We start from the raw sequence: 25,642 nt of genomic DNA, 5'->3' as shown, positions 1-25,642 counted from the left end.
TTCAAACCACTTTTATTTTTACTCTCAGATTTGTCATCCTGTAAAAACGAACATATGTGTGGCTTTTCTCTGAACCACTGAGCAACACTGTACAGTTTGGGTCTCAGATAAAGGCACCTGGGTGAGCAAGCTGGCAAGGTGACTCCCAGCTGGAGGGAGGGACCTTCTGTAGCTTGTCCTTTTTCATAATTCTCACCAAGGATCCCTATTTTACCAAGTAACTCAGAAACTGATTGATATGCACTGGAACTGTTTAGTAGGTTTCCATAGTGATTATGGTGTAATTTTTACATCTGGATGTTATGGAGTAGAATATTCAGCTCAGCTCTAGGAGTCTTTTTCTCACGTTCCAACCATACCATCCTCTCCTAGAAAGCAGGAGCTAGGGCTTCCACAGAGATCCTCAGGTTACCTGTCTTCAGACACCTGGACCCTTCAAAGCACACATATGGCAGCATTGAATTTCCAGTTGTGTATGCTCATTTTACCTCTTCCTCCCCTGTGTTCAGAGTTGTGTTCCCTCAGAGGAAGAAAGACATGAAGTCAAATGAAGTCATCTTTAAAAAGTATATAATGAGTGTAGAGAAATTTTGCTTTGGGCCACTGCTTTGTGGAAAGTCAAGAGATAAGTAAGTGTTACGTTATTTCAAGGTCAATTTAAGACTTCTGGGTTGGGTTCACAAACACTGCAAGTAGAGTTTTTATGTAAGCATGGCTTTTATTGACACCTCCCCCATTTCCTGGCTCTCCTTTGATACCCAAATGACTCAGATACCACTCCCCCTAGTGGAAAAGCCTAGAAGGAGGCCAGACTTTGTAAAGGTGAAATCAAGGCTTTGCTTTGGGGCATATCAAGTCCAAGGTGTTTAGAACACATCTCTATAAACCACATAAATCAGAGAATAGAATATATGGTTTGAGTTCTCACAAGAGAGTTCTGTCTTTCAAGATGACAAAATCCATGAGTATGGACTATATGGAACAAGGATAGTGCATGTAGTAAGAAAAGAACAAGAGATGTGCCCACAAAGAACTCCTCCATATACAAGAGTCTCCAGTAGACACAAGAAAGAGGGTCATACTTCTTAGGGGAAACCAGGGAAAGGGGTGTCATGGCTCCATGAGAAGAATGAAGGATCAGCTATGTTAAACGCTGCAGAGAAGGCAGAAAGATGAAGGTGCAGGCATCCAATGAGTTCAACAACATGGAGTTCATGAGGGTATGGGGGGCTTGGCAGGAGTCCTTCTGGGAGAGTTCTGGGAACTCTGGGTTGAAGAGTCATTGAGAGGGAAGAGAATAAAGGTAGGTGAGAAAATAGCTCTTAGGGAAAGTTTGGTCATAAGAAGGGATGATGGGAGGTTCAAGGATGGGAGGAAAATATGAATCCTTGGATGCCTGATGGAATTCTTTTGTTCCTATGATGTCTGTATTCCAAGGGGGAGTGAGAAGAGGAGAAAGTTAGGGTCATCAGTAGCATAGCTCCCTGAGACAACATAATAGGATGTGGGATGCTGCCTGTGGCCAGGAAGAGGAAACACTACCTTTTACCATGAGGAAGAAGATGAGACTACTTTGTGTGATGATACAGTTGCAGGTATAAGATATATAACTAATGGAGCAACTATGCTTATTGCCTCCATGACAAATTATTTGAGGTCACCTTCCTGAGAGAAAGTGAAGAACGTTTGTCATAGTTAGGGTTTCTATTGCTGTGAAAAGATACCATGACATGGCAACTCTTATAAAGGAAAACGTTTTAATTAGGGCTGGTTTATATTTTCAGAGGTTTAGTCCATTATCATCATGGTGAGACATGGCAGCATACAGACAGATATGGTGCTGGAGAAGGAGCACACCTTGATCCACAGGCAGCACAAGGAGACTGTATCACATCAGACATAGCTTGCGCATATGAGACCTCAAAGCCTACCATACAGTGACATACTTCCTCAAACGAGGTCACACCTACTCCAAAAGGCCACACCTTCTAATAGTTCTACTCCCTATGGGCCTTTTGGGAGCCATTTTATTCAACCACCACCATATTTAAGATGTGGGAGAGACCAAATGAAGAACATTTGTTATAGAGAGGCAAATGCTCATGTTCGGCTGGTGTTCTCCTCCTTATTCTGACCAGGATTTACCAGGAAATAGAACAGTGCTGCCCACATATAGGGTTGGTCTTTCCATCTCAATTAATATAATCTAGGAAATTTCCCACACACATGCCAGAGACTTGTCTCACCAATGGTTCTAGATCCCATCAGGCTGACACTCTGCCCCTAAGTAGCTTAGTGGTAGTGCTTACCTAGTTAGCCCTGAGTTCAATCTCCAACGCACATAAGCAAGCACTTGGGAGGTGGAGGCAGGAGAATCAGAAATGCATAGCCACCTTTGGCTGCATACAGAGTTTAAAACCAAGCTACATGAAAGTCTCACCAGTAGTACTACCCAAACATGAGCTGAATAAAAATAACACCAACAGGCATGCCAAAGTGGATGAGGAAAAGTACATGAGGCTTCAACCATACACAAAGAACTACAGGCAGCTAAGGAACTTTAGGATTGGATGAAGTAGTCTTCCCCAGGGAAGAGCACAGCAATTGGTTATCCAATACCAACTGGCCAGCCTTGAAAATATGCATATGAGTAACGTCATATGGAGTGACATATTATATTTAGGGAGATAGATAGATAGATAGATAGATAGATAGATAGATAGATAGATAGATAGAGATAGAGGAGATAGATAGAGAGAGGTAGAGAGAGAGAGAGAGATAGAGATAGACATAGAGAGATAGATATGTGTATGTATATATATATGTATGTATGTACATATGCATGCATGCATGCATGTAATGATAATTAGTGAAAAAAGAGGTCATGAACTTGAAAGAGAGCAAGGGAGGGGTATGAAGGAGGGCTTGGAGGGAAGATGGGGGAGGGAGAAGTATTGAAATATCTTATATCTATATTAGCTATATGATAATATATTTTAATGGCTAAATTACATGAGACCCTGCTCAGGCAGGAGGACAAAGGGAGAAGCAAGTATGTTAAAGGAACTGGTGAATATTGCTAAGCAGAAGCAGAATTGGGTCCCAGATTAGGTTGATTATCATAATTTTAGTGATACTGGTATTGACTTACTCAAAATCTTTTATTGCACAAAGACTTGAGATGGAAAAGGAACCAAGGTCTCCATGCAACCCAGCACTTACTGTGACACAGAGTTTTACTTTGTGCCTCCTTGGTGGAGCTAATGGATTATCTTTGTTCCCCAACCTTTTTATCTCATCTAGTTTATTTTCTGAGGAGCTAGACTAGAAAGAGATAAAGATTCTGATGATAGGTAAGACTTTTAAGACCCAGCAGAAGATCTTAGGAAGGAGGGTAAGAGAGAACCCAGTTGGTGGACATGGCATACCAAGAAGTTCAGCAGTGAGAATCGGATAATGATTATTCACAGGCGTGTGTGTGTGTGTCTGTGTGTGTGTCTGTGTCTGTGTCTGTGTGTGTCTGTGTGTCTGTGTGTGTGTGTGTCTGTGTGTTGGGAAGTAATGAGATCAGCAACAGGGCAGATACCACTCACATATTATGCATGTAAACCTTGCCAATCCTTGTCAGAATAATGGGAAGACAACAGTGTCCACCTCACAAGTGTGTGAGAACCAACTGGGTGACAGTGATGGGTAAGTGTTGAGGTCACCTGCCCTTTCCCAGTTACTCACGTAGAGTTACCTGACAGATACTACAGTTTGAATCTGTCATTCTCTCTCCTTCCATCCTCATCACATCTTGCTCAAAGATCTTCTCAGGCTGTCTCTACTTTCCTGCTCTAGGCTGAGACCTCTTATCATGTATATCCTTCAGCCCTCTCCAGTGGTTCCTGTTATGTTCATTGCTTTTAATGGAATGTCTTCCAACAGTCCTGCTTACCTCTGCAGATCCCTCCTAAAGGCATTAGGGAACAGAAACAAACTAGTTATATGAACAAGACCAAATAAATCCATGTCAGAGCAGTAACAATCTATCAGGGTGTTGTAGAAGATGAAAGAGATTATCTTTAAGACAGTTGTCAAATATCAGGTGACTCAAATGATAATCTCTCAAGGGCATACAAGGATAGATGGTCACTTTTCTCAGGGCTCTTTGCTAAGAACTAAGAATAACTACCATTTACTAGACATTTGATAGTTCCACTTGTACTAAGAGCTTCAAATGTGCAATCTCACCTAATACCAAGCAACCCTAAGCAATACAGTCACCCCATTCTTAAAGATAAAAAGACCAAGGCTAATGGGGTCACATTACAGTACAGTATTCTGAGAGGCAAGTGAACAACTACAGATGTCAGGACCTTAGCCAGCCACTGCTTCCACACAGTCATGCTACCCTTCCAATTACATTGCACCTCATAGGCTCATTTTACACATAAATTCGCACTCAGTCATCACAACCTCATCCCATTTCCATTCATTTCCAGGTATAAGTCATCCTTGTTCCCTGGTAACATGGAGACACTGACAATCCTGAACAATTCTCCAATGGTGGTGGAAGCAAACTTTTGTTTTCAAAATGATGTGAAAGCAAGCACCTACTTTCTAGAACCCATCAACATGACTCTGAAACCCAATGAAAAGCAGGTACAATCAAAGGGGGAAAGTCAATCAGGGCGAGGCTGTCTTGGAAAGTCAAGACCTGACATCCTCAGTGTAAAAGAACTTTGTTTCAACTCTTCCATCAGATACTAAATGTATGGGCCTACCCTACTGCAATCGGTGTCTTCGAAGACAGCATTGTCTGCTGCATCAAGGAAAACCCAGAGCCAACCATCTTTAAGTTAAACTGCCAAGGAATTCGCCCAGAAATTGAGGTGGAACCCAGGCAAATACATTTTGACCGGCTCTTGCTTCACAGGTAAGAGTTGTGGATGACTCTGGAAAAGGAAGGAAACTTGAAGAATGTTTAGCTCCAGGGTAATCAACTCATCTTGAGTTACCCTGGACTTTTTGGGTTTGTTGTTGTTAGTTTTGTTTGTATTTAGTATCTGGAGAAATTGAACTCCAACTCAGAGTTTTGTGTGTGCTAGGCAAGTGACTCTGTCACTGAGCTCCTACACACACACACACACACACACACACACACACACATACCATACAAACACACACCAGCCCATATTTGGTCCTTTAATTAAAGCAAGAAAGGAAAATCAAATATTCTCTATTTATCCATACATTTTAATTTTTCACATGCTTCCTTTCTGTGGCTCTGAATTTCTGTCTGGTGTCATTTTCCTTCACAATTCCTTTAGAATTGTTTGTAATGCAGAAATGGCAGCAACCACCAAAATAACAATGATAACGCACGACTGCTCAAGGCTGTATCCCCGAATCGGACTGCTCACAGATGAGCATGTCACATCGAACTAGTGTCCTGGTTAGTTCTTTGTCAACCTGACACAAGCTAGGGTCATTTGGCCATATATCTGGGGTCTGAGTTTACTTATGTAAGTAATCCTAAATTAGGGACATTGCCAACACTTCAAACATGAGGGCCATTTTCTTAGGAATACCCTTAGCCTGTTTACCATCAGATCCGACTAAAAAAAGATTACACCAAGTCACCTGCTCTTATTTGTTCCTCAGAACCATCTCCCAGAATTCGTAGGAAAGTGGATCACAAGACAGATCCAGGATCTTTAACCATTCCTCACAGTAGCAAGACTAAAAGCCACTAAAATAAATAAAAATAGTGTATGAAGAATGGTTTGATTAAATAAAAAATGAGAATAGTAGAAGAATAATGAAAATACCCAACAGGACATGGTTTAAGACATTAAATAGTGGAAATATAATCATCAAAACACATGTATGTCTAGTAACTGAGCTTCCAGATGCATGAAGCAAGAACCAGTAGAACTAAGGCAATGAATAGATAAGTCTGTGGTCATAGTTGGAAATAAATTGACACCCTTTTCTGAAAGACTAAGAGAATAACTAGTCAAAAAATCAGCATGGATTGTCTGAATACAAATATTAACTACTTTGACCTAATGACATGTATTTTGATTCTAATTTAACTGCTTGAGAATTTCATATATGTATATAATATGTTTTGAACAAACCCAACCCCCACTTCCTCCATTTCAATTCTGTCCCATCCTCACCACCACTTTTCCCTCCCAACTTCATGTGCTCTGTGTTTAGACTTGCTGAGAGTCCAGCTAGTGCTGGTCATCCATGTGAGTGTGGGAGCATCGGCAGAGTATGTGTGGCCTCTCAGCAACCACATTCCTAAGAAAATTTAATTTATTTTCCCCAGAAGCCATCAGTTGCCAGCAGGTTCTTAGCTAAAGGACTTCATGAGCTTCATCTCATAAGACTTTATGAGTTCCCTCCCCTATCTATCTGGGATTTTGACTGACTTAATCTTGTGCAACTCTTGTGTGTATAGTCACAGCATCTATAAGTTCATGTGTGCAATAACACTGCTATGTCCAGGCAATACTGTACTGATATTTCACTACAGGTATTCACTACTTCTTGTTCTTATCATCTTTCTACCCCCTCTTCTGAGACTAACCCTCAGCCTTGTGGGGAACAGTGTGGTATAGATGTCACATTTATAGCTGAGCAGTTTACAGTCTCTTATTCTCTACATGCTGGCCAGTTGTAGGCCTCTATTAATTGTCATCTGCTACAAAAAGAATCTTCTTTAATGAGGGCTGAGAGGTGCACTCATCTGTGGGAATAAGGATAAGAATGTAGGGGACGGTTTGCCATATCAGCTTAACAGAGGAATTGTATTAGATTCTCCTCCAAGGCCTATGACCTAGCCAGCCAAGGATTTTTGTCCAGTTAACAATACCAGGTATCATTTCTGTCTTGTGAAACTGGCCATAAGTCAAAACTGGTTATTCCCATAACATTAGTGCTACTATTGTACCAACAGGCATCTCTTGCCAGACTAGTCATAACTGCAGTTCAAAGAGCTCATGGATGATTAAAAATGTTAATTACTTTTTGTGTAGAAACTTCCTTTACTATGAAGCTTCCAAGTCAGTCCCAGCTTCACTTCTCCATGTTCTGTCACTCAGATACGCAGTGTCTTCAATCCATCCAGTTCTTGAGAGTAACCAAGAGCAATGGCAACAGCCTGTAATTTTTGTGACTGTCTAGGGGACCCTGTTGACCAACAACATTAAAAGATGTAGCCTATACCTGACACTGAACGTTTTTATATGATAGCCTATAGTATCTAAGAAAGGCTTTGCCCCCACCACCACCATTATAAAGTAACTTCATTTAAACTCATTTTATATGTGTATTTGCATTTATTTTAGGAAGCTTCTGTAGTAGCAGGGTTACCACATGACTTTTCAAAGGTCTTTGGTGTTGTAATCCCTCCCCATAATCCTTCTTCTCATATGTGGATGCTAGCTTTTAATATTTAGATATGTGTTTAAACTGGAGTACCCACAAAAGTCGGAAAACCATTAAGGGGTCAGAGGGAAGGTTTCAAGGTTGTTTTGACTAAATATCAATCTTATTAATCTTTTCAAATAACCAACTCTACTTTTCATTGAATATTTGTATTTCTATTTCTGATTTTTGTCATCTCTTCCAATCTACTGTTTTGGGTGTTGTTTGTTTTTTCCAAAGCCTTCATGTTCATCATTAATTTATTAATTTAAGATCTCTTGATTTTTTTATGTAGGCACTTTGTGCTGCAAACTTTTCTCTTAAGACTACCTCCACTTGGTCCCATAGATTTTGATATGTTGTGTTTTTATTTTCATTCAATCCTAGGAAATAATGATTTTCTTCTTGATTTCTTCCTTGACCCAGTTGTCATTCAGTAGTGTGTTGTTTAGTTTTCGTGAGTTTGTGTACTTTCTGTAGTTTCCACTGCTGTTGATATCAGCTTCATTTCATTATGCTCAGATACAATGCCAAATGTTGTCTCAGTTTTCCTTTATTTGTTGAGACTTGCTTTGCATCTTAATGTGGGGTCAGTTTTGGAGGAAATTCCATGGACTCCTGAGAAGATCAGTAATCTTTAGTGACTGGGTGGAATGTCTGTTAAGTCCTTTTGATTTATAATGTCACTTAACTCTGATGTTTTTGTTATTTTTGGTCCAGATGACCTATTGGTGAAGAGGGGTATTGAATTCACCCACAATCACTGTATTAATCTGTATTTTTATTTCATATTATGTACTTTGATCATATTTGATCCCTTTCCCAATTCCTCAATATCATTCCCACCTCTCTACCCACCCAACTTCATTTATTCATTCATTCATTCATTCATTCATACTCTGTGTGTGTGTGTGTCTGTCTGTCTGTCTGTCTCTGTCTCTCTCTCCCCTCTCTCTGTCTCTCTTTAAAAAACAGTAAAAAAACAAAAATAATTGAAACAAAGAAAAATAAAGTAAGAAAATCAGTAAGACAAAAAAACTAGAGGAAAAAACAAGGAATCCATTTTATGTTACCCAATTAATCTATGACTTTAGACCTAATAGTATGACTTTTGTGAGATAGGGTATGCCTGTGTTTAGTGCATGTATGGTCAGAATTGTAATATATTCTTGAGGGATTTTACCTTCAATAAGTATGAAGTGATCTTCCTTATTTTTATTTGAAGTCTGTTTTGTCAGATATTAGAATAGCTGTCTGCTTGTTTCTTAATTTCATTTTCTTGGAATATCTTTTTCCATCCTTTAACACTAAGGTGTCTATTTTTTATTATGAGTTGTGTCCTTGGACACAGCAAAAAGATGGATACTGTTTTCTAATCTAATCTGTTAGTCTGTGCCTTTTTATTTGGAAATTAAGGCCACTAATATTAAGAGTTATTATTTAACTATGTGTATTAATTCCTGCTTTTTTTACTTTTTGTTTCCTTAGACTCCTTTTGATTAGCTGGTTTGGCATTGTTTATTTATTCCATGTGATGTCTTGAGTGTGCTTATCGTTCTCTTCAGACTAAAATCTTGCTTCCAGTATCCTCTGTAGAGTTGTTTGAATGCCTATCAACTATAAAATGCATATTTATTCCAAGCACACATAAAACATGCAGTGCAAAGCCATAAAACAAGGCTCATTAAATTTCAATTTAATAAAATTTCCTTGAGCATATTTTCCAACTATGGCATAATTAAATTGTAGTCAGATTTCTCATGTTGGAGAAAAAGAGATTTAAATGTATCTTGTGGGCCACCAAGATGGCTCAATAAATGAAGCCACTGACCATCAATCCTGACAATCTGAGTTTTATTCCAAGGTCCCACATGTTAGAGAAAACAAACTCTCACAAGTTGTCTTCTGAACACAAGTGCACACTGCATATATGCATCTACATACACACACACACATACACACACACACACACTGCTTTTTAAGTGTATCTTGTTATTGGGTTGGATTTAGAGATATCAGTATAAACTCCTGGCTTTTAATATACAGATATATATAGAAACATACACATATTTCCCAGCTCTGTCACCAAGAGGGCCTGGAAACAGTAACACACCAGTAGCTATGAGGACCCCATCATCCAGACTTTGGTATCTAAATATCATTCTCCAGTAAATGGCAAGGATCCTTGGTAAAAGGATTTTTCTGGTACTGAAGTAGGTAAAGTAGAGGAAGGAAGCTCCAGATGAGCCGCAAACTTTTTGTTGTACCATTATAAGCATAAAGATTGTGGACACATAATGGGACATAAAACCAATTCAAAGGGTCTCCCACCATCTAAATCTGAGACAATTTGAAAGTCAAAATAAAATAATGCTATGATTATAATATATTGGTTCTCAACCTTCTTAATACTGTGACCCTTTAATAAAGTTCCTCATGTTGAGGTGACCCCAACCATAAATTATTTTTATTGCTACTTCATAACTGTAATTTTGCTACTGTTATGAATTGTGATGTAAATATCTGTTTTCTGATAGCCTTCGGTGACCCCAAAGGGGGTTGCAACCCACAAGTTGAGAACCACTGATCTATAACATATTGAAAGAGAATCATAACTCTACTGGCATAAGTGTATGAATACCCATGAGAGAATGAAGTTCTATTCTTGACAGCAGAATACCAACTAAGTATAGAAAGACTGATGGTATTAGAAAATGATTGGTGGATGCTAACATTAGTGTGGGACTGTTTGGTTAAGAATAATACATTTTTCCAGGTGTGGAAATACAGCCTGTGGTCCTGGTAATTAATAGCTGGAGGCAAAAGGATCAGGAGTTCCAGGTCATCCTCAATTAAGTAATGGATTTTAGATGAAAGTTTCTGTTCCTCCTGGTCCCAAGCCATTTAGGCCCCAAATAAACACACAAAGGCTTGTATTAATTTATAAACTGTTTGGATGATGGCTACGGCTTCTTACTGGCTGGCTCTCTCTTAATTATTAACCCATTTCTATTAATCTAAGTATTCCCATGTGCTCTTGGCTTACCCAGTAATGTCCCGCATGTTACTCCTTCTGCCTCTACATGGCGTCTCCCTGGTGGTTCCTCTCTGCCTTCCTCTCCTCAGCCTTCTCCTGGTCTGGTAACCCTGCCTATGCTTACTGCCTGGCTACTGGACAATCAGTGTTTTATTCATCAACCAATAAGAGAAACATATATACAGAAGGACATCCCCCATCAACTCCTCTTTTCTGTCTAAATAAGAGTTTTAACTTTAACATAGTATAATTATACAATGGATTCAAGGATAGCCTAGGAAAATATGAGACTCTGTACAATAAAATAAAATAAACAGTGTATATTCTCAAAATATCTCCCCAGAAAGTACTTATTAATTAAAAAGGAAAAAATCACATCCATGGAGGAGAGCTCAGGTGATCCTTACCTAACCAAGGCATCAAACATAACATCACTAAAATCAGAACAAGCAACACTAAAGGGATCCCCTATCCAATGCACTGGAAAGGACAGAGCTGGCATTCATTTCCCACCAAAAGAGCTAAGCATGGAAAAGTGTCAGACCATCCAACATAAGCAAGAGCCAACAGATTAACTGGGCTGTGCTCTTCAGAATGTCAAAGCCAAGGAAACTAAGAAAAGGAAAAAGACATTAAAGAGGCATGACAATTACAAGAATACATGGTTGTGTGTTGGTTCCTTGACTGGGAAAAAATTAAGAGGGGCTGGAACTTGAACATGAACTGTTGACCAAATAATAGTCTTTATGATGGTGAACACCCTTGGTTTATTAAGTTTATTCATTCTAAGAACATGTGTACTGAGTGATTTAAAGATTAAAGTATATAATTATCTATTGTTTCATTTCAAATGGTTCTAAAAAATGATGAGGAAGAGAGAATATGGAGCTACAAAAAAGGCAAGATCAAATGGATAAAGGGGGAGTTCTTAGAACTTTTCTCTGAGTTTTAAGTGTTGTTAATTTGAGATCGTTTGAGATAGTTTGCTCATGAAAAAAATTAAAATCATGTAAATCCGCCCATCCCTCCTGAGCTAAGCAGTTTAAATAAAAACAAGACAAGAAGAGTTAAGGAATGTTTACATAATCACCCTCAAAAGCAAAACTGTGGGTCCAAGAGCGGTGGTACACATCTATGACCCCAGCAAGGGGTACGGAGGCTGCAAGTTTAAGGCCAGCCTGCTCTGCATGGTGGGTCCCAGGCCAGCCAGGCTACATAATGAAACTCAAGTCTCAAAAACCTAAAATAAAAGTTAGTGATTCTCCTCCCTATTATATAATTTTAGTTGAAAAAACTCAGAGAAACAGACATTTTAAAAAATATTTGAACTTGATCAAATTTCTTTTGGTTTCTGCAGAAGAGAATCCAAAACAGTAGTTCTTCGCAATGTCACACCCCTACCTGTAGCCTGGCGGATCTCCAGCCTGGAGCACCTAGGTGATGACTTCACTGTGTCCGTGATGCAGGCCAGCATCCCACCCAAGGGAGAGTTTGGGCTACAGGTGCACTTCCAGCCCACCAAGCCTGTCAACATCAAGAAGGCCATCCGGATTGAGGTGAGAAGTGACATCCCCGTAGACTTGGTTATCAAATATTCATGCATGTGTATACACACACAGAGACAGAGACAGAGACAGAGACAGGGAGAGAGAGAGAGAGAGAGAGAGAGAGAGAGAGAGAGAGAGAGAGAGAGGAGTTCTCCATCTGATCCCTAAGTGCTGTCTCCAGCCCATGATATCTTCCTCTGTACACAATAAGGCAGTATCACACAGAGTTGATTTCTTACTTCCAAAACCAGAATTCTCAGTGTGGAAGGAAGGAAAGAAGGAAGGAAGGAAGGAAGGAAGGAAGGAAGGAAGGAAGGAAGGAAGGAAGGAAGGAAGGAAGCTACTAGATCTAAGTAAATATTACTTTCCTTATTTCATAGCCCAGACCTGGTCATCTATCTAATGTTTGTTTTGGTTGCCATCACCTTCACCTGCTGCTCCCAGCTGTCACCTGAAAGCCATCTCAGTGGCCCACTTGCCCTGATGGGGTTCCTTTCAATCCGGTCCTCCCAACAATTCTTCCTAGTTCTGCCTCCAAGGTTATCTCCTTCCCACTGCCACCTTGGTCTGCACTGCTGGCGCCATCCTCACCCAGGCCACTTGGACCTCTGCCTGGCCTGTATTCCCCACAGGTTCCCATGGGGATCTTTGGTCAGTTGACGTTGCTCGACCTTCTCAGTGCACTTGGCTACTCTGTCTCAGCAGCAAGGATTATGCCTTGGTCTCTGCTGCATCTTGTTCCGGCCTCATCTTGAATTCTCAACTCCCATCATTTGTAACCTCTTTCCTACTCGACGCTCCTGACACTACTACACCCCTGCTAGGCATTTTTCTCTAGGCTTTGTGGGGAGTTGGTACCTGCTTGAAGGTCTGCTGACTTTGCTGCTTCAAGTGGGCTTAACCTGAGGGAATCACCTGTGTGTAACCCTTCGGTGTCTTCCATCCTTCAGAGCCCCACTTGTGTTGTTCTGCCTGCTGACTTTGGCATATGAACTCCATCATGCAGGATCTCTCCTGATTTGTTCATCATCTGCATTAGTTTCCTAGTACCACTGTGACAAACCACCACAAACTAGATGGTTCAAAACAACAGACCTTTCTCCTCATAGTGCTGAAGACTAGCAGGACTGCACTCCCTCTGAAGGCTCCAGGGAAGAACCCTTCCTTGTCCCTTTGGGTTTAGGGACCTACGAGTGTGTGCTTTGGCTTGGACCTATGTCCCTCCAACCTCTGTCTCCATCATCAGGTGTTCTGCCTGTCTCCTGTATTCTTAGAGGGACACAGGAAGCCCTCTGTACTCATGAGTTCTCCACCCACAGATCCAACTATATGGACAAATGTGTGTTGAAAGGAAAGACTGAAATTTTGAATTAATGCTTGAGTTGGGGGGGGCTGAGGAGATGTCTGGTGGTTAAGAACACTTGCTGCTCTTACAGAACAGAGTGCAGGGGGTGGTTCGCAATTGCCTGTAACTCCAACTCCTGATTCCAGCCTCTCTTTTGGCCTCAGTGAACGTCTGTACCCACATGAGCATACCTACACATGCACATAAGTTTAAAAATATGTTTTTTAATCTTAAATTTAGTGGTAATTATAAATTTCCCACTTGCACCCTAAGCACACGGAATGCAAACTGGTGACTTTGTTTTTCATCTGGAATCTTCAGCAAGATGGCAGAGGTCTTCACCTAGATGCCAGAGTGTTGGATCACCCCCAGAAGCTCTTGCCCTTTATCACCTCTTGGTTTGTGTGCAAGATCAACAGTTAACTAGATTGGTCTGCCATTTGGCACTAGCCCAGTGGCTCCTGGCTACAAATCTGAAGGTTACCATGATCACATAGCTAAAATACTTCAAATTTCCAAAATAGAAATCTTAGATATGTATTTTTACATGAAAAATCTAGCTGCTTTTCTGTAGATAGTGTCACAAAGAATAGAATAATGCCAGTTTATTAAATGAGTAGAACCAGATAACTTAAAATGTAAGATTAGAAGACTTTGACTTTAAAGTTCTCAGAAATATTTCTCACCATCTTTGCAGCCCAGTTCTCACTACATGTTACATGTTTCGGGCTCCAGACATTTGGTAGGTCTTGGCTTTCACTGAAGGGTTTTTTCCCCTGGCAGGTTTTAGATGCAGACAATCTCGTTGGTGTTGTTCAGATCGAAAACATCTTGGTGTTTGCAGAATCCTATGATATTGCTTTGGACATCATCTTCCCCAAAGGTGTGTTAAGCCCTTGAAAAGGGGCTGCTTATATGTTGTCTCTGTTTGTGTAGAGAGACCCTGGTGTGTTGTTAGTATGGTGATGGGTTGATGGGGGAGGGAACAATTTTTAATAGTACTATAATCCTAGAGTGATATTGGCAACACCACTGTAAATTACAGTATCCTTGCTGGAGGATAACAAGGGGTCATCATCAGTATGGAATCTTCAGGGCTCTTCTCTGAGAAACTGACAGTAGAGGATTCTCCTTCTACCTACATTTTTTCTATCACTACTATAGCAGATTGATACAAACCTCCTGATATAACACAAACTAACTAGCTACTACTAATGAAAGTGAGGCAAGAGGTTCTTGAGCTCAAGGCCAGCCTGGAACCTTGTCTCAAAAAAGAAAAGGAAGAAGAAAAGAAGAAAAACCCCACAATGTATTATAGTCCTGAGGTCAGTTCAAAGCAGGTCCTACTGGGTCTCACTAGGTGGATATCAAAGTCACAACAGATTAGAATTCCTTCCTGAAAGCTTTGCCACCTCTAGATGCTACCCATAATCCTTGGTTCATGTTCGCTTTCTGTCTTAACACACAGAGAACTTTACTGTCTGTAACTCTAGTCACAGGGGGTCCAATGTCCTTTTCTGGACTCTAAGGGGTCCACCTGTATATGGTGCACAGACACAAGTGAAATAAAGTTAAGAACACACACCACGCTGGCCATTATGGTACACATCTTTAATGCCAGCACTTATGAGGCAGAGGCAAGCAGATCTCTGAGTTTGAGGCCAGCCTGGTCCACAAAGTGAATTTCAGGGCAGTCAGGGCTATACAGAGAAACTCCCTTGCATATACCCACACACAGACACATGTACATGCAGATAATTAAAAATAATAACAACTATAGATAAAGTTCCTAGATAGTTTAGCTAACAATGGTCATGAAAGGCCAGGGGTCTCTTGGGATAGAATCTCAAGGGAGATGTATGGATGCAGTAAGAGGCTTTGTTTATCTGCTGAGGCATACTGTCACAAAAGGTGTTTCCAGTCACAGAGTTTTCGGATAAGATGGTGTCTAAAACCCTCACCGTGGAATAATTTGCTGTGTAATCCTGATAGGGAGGCCCCTGTGCCAGCTCCCATGCTCTCTCACCTCTACCCCATGCCCTGGCCTCTGCAGGAGCTGAAGGAGGTCTGGACTTTGGTACTGTGAGGGTCATGGAGGAAATGAAGCAGCCCCTTCAACTGAAGAACCGTGGGAAATATGAGATTGTGTTCAGGTAACCTAAATCCAAGGGACTGTGGCAAGCCTTCACATCCAGTCATGATGACAAGTGTGTGTCTGGGAATTCTTTTATAAAGAAACCAGAAGCAGGGCTGGAGAGGGAAGCGGCTCGGTTGTTGAGAGCACCAGCTGCTCTTCCAGAGGACCCAGGTTGAATTCCTAGCACCAACATGGCAGCTCACAAAGGTCGGTCACTCCAGTTCCAGGGGATCTGGTACCCTTGCAGAGACATATCCGCAGGCAAAAATAATTAATGCACATAAAAATAAATAAATCTTAAAAAGAAAAAGAAAGAAGGAAGGAAGGAAGCCTAGTGAGTGGTGGGTGCACTAAGAGACCCTGTCTTGTAAGGTAAAGAGCAATCAAGAAATACACCTAACATTGACCTTTAACCTCCACACACACACACAGCATACACACGAATACATGCCTATCTGCATGTGCATATTCATACATGCACATGTACCACAAACATGCATGTACATATACAAAAAAATCAAACAAATAAACAGGGGCTAAGAGTGTGGCTCTGTTGGTAAAGTGCTTGTCTAGCATGCGCAAGGCCTTGAGTACCATATGAACAGTAGTAGCACATACCTCAGCAAGTATAGACGGAAGAACCAGAAGTTCAAAGTCATCTGCCTGTCTTTAAAAAAAAAAAGAGGGGGAGTGAGTAACAGCTCAGAAATGACCCCTGATGCTTGCCCTCTATACACACACACACACACACACACACACACACACACACATATATATATATATACCCACACATACGTGAACATACACATGCATAAATATACATATACATAAAAGCATGGTGGATTTTGCTTGGTATGATAGCTACATGGGGCTAGAGACAGGCAGGCCCTCAACAAATCAAACTGTCCTCCCTCATCATGGGTTCCCTGGATAATGGTTTAAACCAATCTTTTACTCTTGTCTTCCAGCTTTGCTGTGGACTCCTTAGGGATTTTGCCAAAAAGTTTAAATTCCATGATCTCAGTCCATCCCAAAAGGGGTTCGCTGACCGCAGCAGACAAACCAGCAACTGTCCAGGTATACTTTCGTGCAAAAAGGGAAGTGAAGATTGAAAGCCAGCCTGTTCTTCGCTGCCAGGTGAGAGAGCTCAGAGGAATGGGACGACTCATTGTCAGGACCACCCTGATGAAAAGAAGGGGGGAAGGGAGGATAGCCTGGGTGGCAGCCGAGGAAACCACACCAGAGTTCAGGCCCAACTAACAGGTACAGGTAGGTCAGGACAGAGGTTAGAAAAGTCACCAGAAATATACTGTACATACAGTACATTAAAATATATTTGTTAATATTAATATTATATTTATTAAACACAATAATATATTTGTGTTTAAAATATGTTTTATATGTTATATACATGGGGGGCCACACAAGCCCCCATCCTTAACTGAGGGCCCACTGGGAGTTGATGGCTGCTAGAGGGAGTGTCGGTTTTCTTTTGGGTTTGTCTTCTGGTAGGTTGACCATGCTCCCGTGGCTAGCCCCACACCCATGTGTGTGTGGATAGCACTAACTGAATCAACGTGTTATTTAAAACAGAGAACATGGAGTTGGGGAGCGGATGTGGGAGTGGGGGTCGGGAGGAGGTAGAGAGGGAAGTAGTAGATGAATATGGTAGAAATAAGTTGTAGGCGTGTAGGACGTTCTCAAAGAATAAATTTAAAAGTTTTGTTTTATTTCATGATGTTCTAAGTATGTTTATAATTTCATGTTAGGGAAAATTTATAACTCTCCTTGGCTGCATGTGGACCATGGGTCAAAGGTCAGACACACCTCAGGGAGGGTATCAGTCATGAAAGCAGTCAAGAAGACTCTAATTGGAATTCTATTGCTGTATCACTGGCTAACATCTTCCCTAACCTTTTCCCCCTCTCTAGATTATTGAACCTAGTCTCCCAGAAAGTGAAATCATTGCCAGCATCCCAATTAAGTTTTCTGTGAATGCAGTATACTCCAAATTCACCATCAGCCCCTCCTCTATCATCAACTTTGGGGCTTTGATCTGCGGTACCAGGAGAACCACCACTTTCATCATAGAAAACCAAGGCATAACTGACTTCAAATATGCCCTCTACAGGCTGACAGGGGAGAGTCTGATCCATCAAAAGAAGGCGTAAGACAAGTTATTGGCTGATGCTTTACACTCTACAAAGAGCTGTGACGTGCTTTACCTACCTAGATTCACCCATCCCCCTGCATTAATGAAGACACTTCGGTTTAGAACTGTCTCGTGAAAGATTATGTGGGAAATCACAAGTAGGACTTGGTTCTGAGCCCCATTTTCTGATCAGAGTTCATGCATTTTCTAGCCGTCATCAGACAAAGGATAAGTTTTAGCTGGGCAAATGTAAAGTCTTGTGAATGGGTGTGATGGTGCATACCCGTACCCCAGCACTCAGAAAGTGGTGGCAGAAGGATGTGTGGTTCTGTATCCTTGGCTGCCTAGCAAGTTCTAGGCCAGCCTGGGCTACTTGAGACTCTTTCTCATGGAAGGAAGGGAGGAAGGGAGGAAGGAAGGTGAGAAAGGAAGGAGAAATTGAGAGAAAAAGGGAGGGAGGAGAAAAAGTCTTCCATGGAAAGATACTGGGTTTTATATGTTGTCCTGGTTATTACAGACAGAAGACAATTAAATCAAAAGAAAGAAGTCTCATGCGGTGCTATGGGGGTGGCAAAGGGTACCCTGGCAATTCTGGCAAGAGAAAGCAGATGGTTCCTTCACCCAGCAAGCGCTACTCCTGCCTTTGCCCTGTGAAGACTCCTGGTCTTCTCAGCTGCCTCGGGAGTTCCAATGGCAACTCTCTTCTTCAATGTGTGTCTCTCATCAGGAGACCAAAAACGGCAGCTCTTTTGAGTGCTCTTGGCTCCAACTGCTTTGTTGTTTTCCTTAAAAGCAAAATTTAAAGGTGGTTTTCATCCATTCCCAAGCTGTGTCTACCTTGATTTTTTTTTACTTGCTGCTGTTTTCAAAGCAGACCTGCTCCTCTTGTTGCTTTTGGTAACTTTGTGTTTTCTATACTGGCAAAGTTTGAATATATTAAGAAATTTGAGATTAAATTGCCTAAAATCCCTTTCTTCCAGATTTAGTTTCAACCTCACAGTTTCTTTTGTAGTGATTTAGCAGTGCTTCTGGTGATTATAATTTATATTTTTATTTAAGTTATTTTTATTTGGAGCTGGAAAGATGGCTCAGTAGTTAAGAACACTTGCTATTCTTGCAGAGGACCTGGATTCAGTTCCCAGCACCCATATGGTGGCTTACAACTGTATGTAACTCCAGTTCCAGATCCAAAGTTCTTTCTGGCCTCCATGGGTACCAGACATACCCACTGTACATATGTGCAAGCAAAACACTTGTGCACATAATCTTTTAAGATAGATATCCTTAGTTCATTTATTTAGTATTTGCTTTTCACTTTAGCTTGCATGAATTCAAAACACACAAGGGGCTTGAACCCAGATGTGTTCCTGTCATCAAACAAGTGAAGGAATATGTAAGATTTTCAAAATATTTAAGATTCACCTCAAATATAATTGCACAGTCTAGGTGCAGTAGTCTCTGGACAAACTAACAATTGAGTATGTTGGTTTCAAGTGAAATCAAGTTACCAAAACCTGTATCTAGCTATTATTTATATTAGCCTTTATACACATTATGGCTATGAACATGAAAAAATGGAGACAATATTCATCATTTCATGAATAAAATGGTATCAGGTAAAAGATTTTATGTATATGGCCAATTTCCAAAATAGTGCTTCCCAGGGAACTCAAGCACTTAAAACTTCATTTCCTGTCCATGGTGCTGAGGGACCAGCACAGGGGTATACCAGGCAAGAACTGTGTCACTGTGAAGCCCACCTTTTGGTTTTGGGGGTTTTTTTTGTTTGTTTTTGTTTTTGTTTTTGGACGGGGTCTTATTCAGTTGTCCAGGTTGGCCTAGAACTTGCTTGTAGCCTAGGCAAGCTTCCAATTTGCAAGCCCCCTGCTTCGGCTTCCCCCAGTAGCTGGGAAAGGCAGGCCGGCACCGGGTCTGTTGTTTGTTCACTTGCTTACTGTTGTGTGCTTTGCGATTGTCTCTGTCATTAGCCAGATTTCCATCACTGTAGCAAAAGAATTCAAATAGGAAATCTACAAAGAGAAAATGGTTGTTCGCACTCCCGATTTGGGAAATGCAGACCATGATCAATTGGGTCTGAGGCAAGGCAGTTCTTCATGGCTAGTGCATATAGCAGAGAAAAACTGTTCCTCTCAGACCAGGAAGCAAAAGAGAGATGGGGCTAGGGTCCTACAGTCTCCATCAAGGGAATATCAGCTAAGGACCTCCCAGTAGTGGCATCCTGGGAACCAAACCTTAACATGTGGACTTTGCTTGAAGTAACTTTCAAAATCCTTATGATTTGTGTAATTGTTCATGTCCCTTCCTTAGTGTTCAGTGAATTCCTTTAGTGAGCACAAGGTTACAGTGTTACTCTGATAACCTTCCTGAGCAAAGGAAAGCCCTCTCCCATCCCCAGAGCCTATAAGAAAGGACCTCAAGCAGACAGGTAGTGTCTCCTGTCCCCATCAAATCCTGAGGCTATACTGTTGCTTCTCTGATCAGAGTCAGCCACGCAAGGCACACAAGAACCCGTGAAAGTGAGAGCTTCTTCAAGACTGCGGCTACTAAAACAGCCAAGTTCTCGGACACGGTCCAGAAAGACATGAACATAGCAAACCAGGTGAGTGTCCCTCATCTCTCACAGAAACACAGCAAAGATACCTTCCAGCAAACACTTCTCTAATATAACAGTTTGCTTGCTTTTTTAATTTTGTGTGTGTGTGTGGATTTGTGCACAGGCTTATAGGTGCTGATGAAGCCAGAAGAGGGTGTCAGCTCCCTAGAGTTACAGTCACTCTAGGCATGTCTTAGTTAGGGTTTTATTGCTGTGATGAGACACCATGTCCACAGCAACTCTTATAAAAGAAAACATTTAATTGGGGCTAGCTTATTGTTCAGAGGTTTAGCCCATTATCGTTATGGCAGGAAGCATGGTCCCACACAGGCAGACATGGTGCTAGAGAGGTAGCTGAGTGTTCTACATCTGAATCTACAGTTTCCGCATGGTAACATGAAGAGACAGTGAGCCACTAGGCCTGGCTTGAGCTTCTGAAACCTCAAAACCCACCCCCAAAGTCACACTTCCTTCAACAAGGCCACACCCACTCTAACAAGGTCACACCTCCAATAATGCCACGCCTTATGTGTCTTTGGGGGCCATTTTCATTCAAAGCACCACAAAGTACGTCTGAGCCCCCTGGCATGGATTCTGAGAACCAAACTCTGCAAGAGTAGTTCATGGCCCTAACCACCAAGGCATCCCTCCAGCCCCAGAATTTGGCTCTTCTGTGGCAGGGATATTGACTCATATCAAAACCCTCACTTAGTGAGCTGAGGTGTGACATCCTTTCATTTGAATATCCTCTCCTGCTTCAAACCCTTCACTGAATCCCTACCATCTTAAACTGTTCATGAATTTTTAAATCAAGACTCATTTGTTTAGAGGAAACAGATATCTGGAGAGAAGTCCTTCTCTGTCCAGAGGGCTTATCTGGGAATCTCCAGGGCTCAGTACAACTCTTAGCACATGGCAGATTTTCAGTAGATAGACACCGAGTTAAGTCCCAAGAAGCTTCCATACAGAGCCATGAAGTCACACTTCACCATGCTTGGGGTTCATCCTCTAGGTACCTGTATGTCATGTGCTCACTGAGGGTGCCAGCCTATCCTGTAAGAATTTAGGGACAGTACCCAGAAGAACCCTAAAGTGGTATCTGAGCTTTATCAAACTAAATCACGCCCTAATGCAGACTACTACAGAACATATCAAAAGAGATTTGGAGGGGGTGAGAGTAGGGTTAAGCAAGAAAAGTACATCTCCAAGGGGAAGAATAGCAGAATTTGGTTGAAAGTTGTCCCACGCCAGTACCCAGACCCTATGCTAGATTCCAAGGATGCACAACAGGGGCATTGAACAAGACATTGGAAGCCAGATTGCCTGCTCTTGGGCAGCTTTGTGAAACTGAACAAGAGTAGGGACAAGTCTAAGAGGCAGGAGTGTGTGGTATATGTGTAGTAGCCAGATCACTCCCTGTGATGGGGAGTACTGTGCATCAGTTGTCAGTCCCAGGGTAAAATAGCAAGCACCTCCCAGCATCATGCACTAACATCATACCTGGCGGGGGCATCCTAATGCCTTCACCAGCTCCTGCTGAGGTTCCTAGATCTAGCAGGAGATCCAGCTGCCGGAGTATGGGTCCAGTGGGACAGGACACTCACAATACAAGTCATGCCAAGCATCACCCACACAGCAAAGAAGTAACAGCTAATACATGCAGGGTCTTGTCCTCTAGGACCCAAGAAGCTGCACAAGGCAGTGGAGTCTTGCATGTGCACGGCCATCTCACACTGCAGTCCTCAAACTCTTTCTGCTCTGGGTTTCAGACCCCTGAAGAAACTTGGGTCTCCGAACTAAAGCACTACAGAACATCTGGAAATGTGAGGACAGAGACTGAGCTACCCACGACAATCTTTCTCTCTCATGGGACCTTGTATGCCAAGTATATGCTAGTTATCTTTAGAACTACAAGAGAAGGGGGGAGATTTGGGGTCTTCAGGGACATTTGAGGGCTTCTCTTACAATAACATTCTTTCTAGCACTAATTCTGTACTCTATGCTATAGTATGTGCTCATAGTATTCCCTCATTTAACCCTCCAGTGATCTACTATGCGAAGGATATTTATAGATACAAAAGCTGAGACTCAGAGAAGTCATTTTCCAAGGTCAAACAATACATATTGGGGGTTGAGTTCAAACCCTAGATTCTCTTAGTTGCTGTTCTGTTGCTGTGAAGAGACACCTGACTAAGGCAGCTTATAAAAGAAAATATTCTATTGGGGAGTTGCTTATATTTTCAGAGGGTTAGCCCACGACCATCATGACAGGAAGCATGGTGGCAGACAGGCAGGCATGGCACTGGAGCAGGAGCTGAGAACTTATATCCTGATCCACAGGCCAGAAGCAAAGAGTGAGCCCAGGCCTGGCGTGGGCTTTTGAAACCATAAAGCCCACCCCCAGTGACACACTGCCTCCATCAAGGCTACAACTCCTAATCCTTCTAAAACCGTTCTACCAACTGGAGACCAAGCACTTATTCAAATATAAGAGCCAATGGGGGCATTCTTATTCAAACCCACAGTATCTTATTCAAAACCCATCATCTCATCCACTATTCCATTCTGCACCCCACCTGACCCCTGCTGCTTTGAAATTTCCCCCATATAGATAAGTGTTGTGTAATGTACACACCATCTGTTTCCTTGAGCCCTTGGTTCTGGCATGACTGATCAGAAGGATTGTAGAGAAGGAAGTATTGAAAATCCATGCACCAAGAACTCCCAGGGCCTCTGCCCCTCCAGGCAGGGAGGCCTCACTGTTTCCCCACTTCATTATCCCATCTCTTTTGGAAAGTCTCAGACTCTGATGCCCACTCTGCTTCCTTCCTCCCTGCCCTTCCCGCCTCTGCCCTGCAGGCCCGCTTCTCCCATGGCATGTTCACTGTGTACCCAGGATTTGGCTCTGTCCCTTCTGGAGGACAGCAGGTCATCACTGTGGAATGTGTGGCTGATCCTGTGGGAAGGTGTGAAGAGTTTCTGGCCATCGATATCTCTGATAGAGACCCTAGAGAAAATCCTGCTGGCATTCCTTACACTCTCCTTGCTGAAGCATGTCTGCCAGGTACTGCAACTCTGACTGGACAACACTGCTGAAAGACTGGCACTTGCCAGCCCCTGCCCCCAGGAAAATCCCTCAAAAGATGTGCAGCAGACAAGGCTGGGTTGCTCCTCTGACAACTTAAAACCTCTCCTGGGGTCTTTGGGCATGTTTATCGTTAAAGCCTTAGCATGTATAGAAGAGAATCTGCTTCTCTGAACCCTTAGCCTTTCTGGGTCTTTTCCTGGATCCCCAGATGAGTGGTGCTCTCTGAGGAGTGAGTTGGCATGGGATCCTGTGGTCCAGGATTGAGGAGCAGATCTCCAGCCATTTCCTGTGGACAGCATATTCATGGAGCTCAATAAGTGATCATGCTGACCATTTAACCTAGCAAGAGCTCAGGCAAAGCTTTGGCTATGGCTCCCTAGAGCTTCAAATCAAAAATAAGCCAGTTCCCTCCTCCCTCCAGCGTCCACCCCAGGCCTTGGCTCTCATCATTCCTTTCCAACGGAAGGGAAAGGCTAAGTGAGATGTGCCAATCAGAAGAGACAAGCGAGGAGGCCCATAGGCTTGTCCCGTCACTGAAGTCCCAGTGTGTGCACTGCCCTGTCAGTCCTCTGTGACTCTTGGTTTTTATTATCAGCTCGTATTTGCCATGCGAGGGACAGGACCCATGGCCTTCTGTAAGCTAGGCAAGTACTCTGTCATGAAGTTGTATCCCTAGCCTGTGATTCTCCTTTGTGAGAAATCTTAATATCCTGGACTGGCAAGATGGTTCAGAAGGTAAGAGTGCTGCTTGCCACCAAACTTAATGGCCTGAGTACAATCCACAGAATCCACACAGTAGAAAAGAATAGACTCCTGCAAGCTGTCCTATGAACTCCACAAAGAATATACATTCACTCACATTCACACGGGGGGGGGAGATAGAATAAACAGAATATTTAAAGTTTTTCATCCAAATTAGCATGACAGAAAGCCGGGATCCCGCAGCAGCCAGTTTCATGTTCTTCCCTCCCTTCCCTAGCCTTTGTGACTGACAACAGCGCCTTGATATTTGAGGAACACCAGATCTGTACCAGCCCCAACCTGTACCACATCCTCCAGACCATACAGAGTGGAGGGCTGTACGTGGAGGATGAAAATAAGTTCATCTTCTGCAATGTGCTGGTGGGCCATCAGGCCAAGGCTCGGTTCAAGATCAGCAATGTGGGAAAGATCGCCTGTGATATCAACATTGTAGTCAAGCCCATCTCCAACAAGGTAGGAGGCTCCCAGTGGCTCTGACCCTCTTTGGTTGGTGTAAAGCCAGGAAAGGAATCCTGGGAAGGCCCTGCTCTGCAGCCCCTGCACCCAGGTGGGAACCATGAGTCTCCTGTTAGAAGTTCTGTGAGGTCACAAGGCCACTCCCCTTAGGCCAGGGACTATATAAATATGCATTTGTGTCCTGCACATACCTTTGAACTAAACTGGTGCTTACTAATGGGCAACCCATTTGTCTGTCCAGCTGAACTCACTGTGTAATTGATACAAACACTGGAAGAGAAACCAAAGGCGGCCACCAACATGGGGCAGGTTATCCTCAGATCTCCCGTTCTTCTGGTCAGGGAGATCTGGAAGGTGTCAGAATACAGGTGTAAAGTGGAATAGAATATGTGTATTGAGGTCCTCCTGTGTGGCAGGTGTTATGCTAAATGATTGTCTATTTATTGCTTTATTTCATGTTTGCTTCTCTTCTGGGCTTGGTCATTATCCTATTTTACAGTTAGGGAAACTAACTAAGGCTCAGAAAAGCTGAAGTCTTCTTCCATTCCATATCCTGGGAATAAACAACTAGGATTAAAGCCAAGCTCTGTTCATATTAAATAATGAGTGCCCGCCGGGCAGTGGTGGCACACGTCTTTAATCCCAGCACTCGGGAGGCAGAGGCAGGCGGATCTCTGTGAGTTCGAGGCCGGGCTGGACCGACAGCCTCCAAAACAATACAGAGAAACCCTGTCTCGTAAAAACCAAAAAAAAATAAAATAAAATAATGAGTGCCCACTTCAGAGGTCTGCTAAGCTTAAAACTTCCCCATCTCACTGGGTCAGATTATACTAAAGACATTTTCCTCATGGTAGAAGAAAAATTTCAAAGACAGCACAAGGAAGGACTGAATCAATGGGTTGCTATTACCCCAAATTTCCAGTATGTGCTTCAAATACTACTTAGCTTTATCAGAACAATGTGCCGTCTTAGCCTGTGTGGTTCTCATGCCCAAGACCTTACATTGCTCATGGCTGATGGATGTGGAGGAGGTCCCCAAGGCTGGCCTCAGCTTAAAGTTGTGTGCATTCCTGGAAGAT

At 42.4% G+C, this 25,642-nt stretch overlaps 1 protein-coding gene across 5 annotated transcripts in view; it reads left to right on the top strand.

The window, feature by feature from the left end:
* Positions 1 to 25,642, top strand: part of Hydin (HYDIN axonemal central pair apparatus protein) — a 352,162-nt gene that overhangs the window by 278,437 nt on the left and 48,083 nt on the right. For all 5 annotated transcript variants that reach the window (XM_040736928.1, XM_040736948.1, XM_040736939.1 and 2 more), the window contains exons 51-61: positions 510 to 629; positions 4,488 to 4,647; positions 4,749 to 4,921; positions 11,820 to 12,018; positions 14,138 to 14,237; positions 15,408 to 15,507; positions 16,460 to 16,628; positions 17,423 to 17,658; positions 20,146 to 20,263; positions 23,117 to 23,321; positions 24,325 to 24,560. In XM_040736928.1, coding sequence (XP_040592862.1) covers positions 510 to 629; positions 4,488 to 4,647; positions 4,749 to 4,921; positions 11,820 to 12,018; positions 14,138 to 14,237; positions 15,408 to 15,507; positions 16,460 to 16,628; positions 17,423 to 17,658; positions 20,146 to 20,263; positions 23,117 to 23,321; positions 24,325 to 24,560 — 1,816 coding nt within the window. The remainder of the gene's footprint in view (positions 1 to 509; positions 630 to 4,487; positions 4,648 to 4,748; positions 4,922 to 11,819; positions 12,019 to 14,137; positions 14,238 to 15,407; positions 15,508 to 16,459; positions 16,629 to 17,422; positions 17,659 to 20,145; positions 20,264 to 23,116; positions 23,322 to 24,324; positions 24,561 to 25,642) is intronic.

Source organism: Mesocricetus auratus, unplaced genomic scaffold (genome assembly GCF_017639785.1).
Source record: "Mesocricetus auratus isolate SY011 unplaced genomic scaffold, BCM_Maur_2.0 Super-Scaffold_6723, whole genome shotgun sequence".
Taxonomy (NCBI): Eukaryota; Metazoa; Chordata; class Mammalia; order Rodentia; family Cricetidae; genus Mesocricetus; species Mesocricetus auratus.
This window is presented reverse-complemented; position numbering and strand designations above follow the sequence as displayed.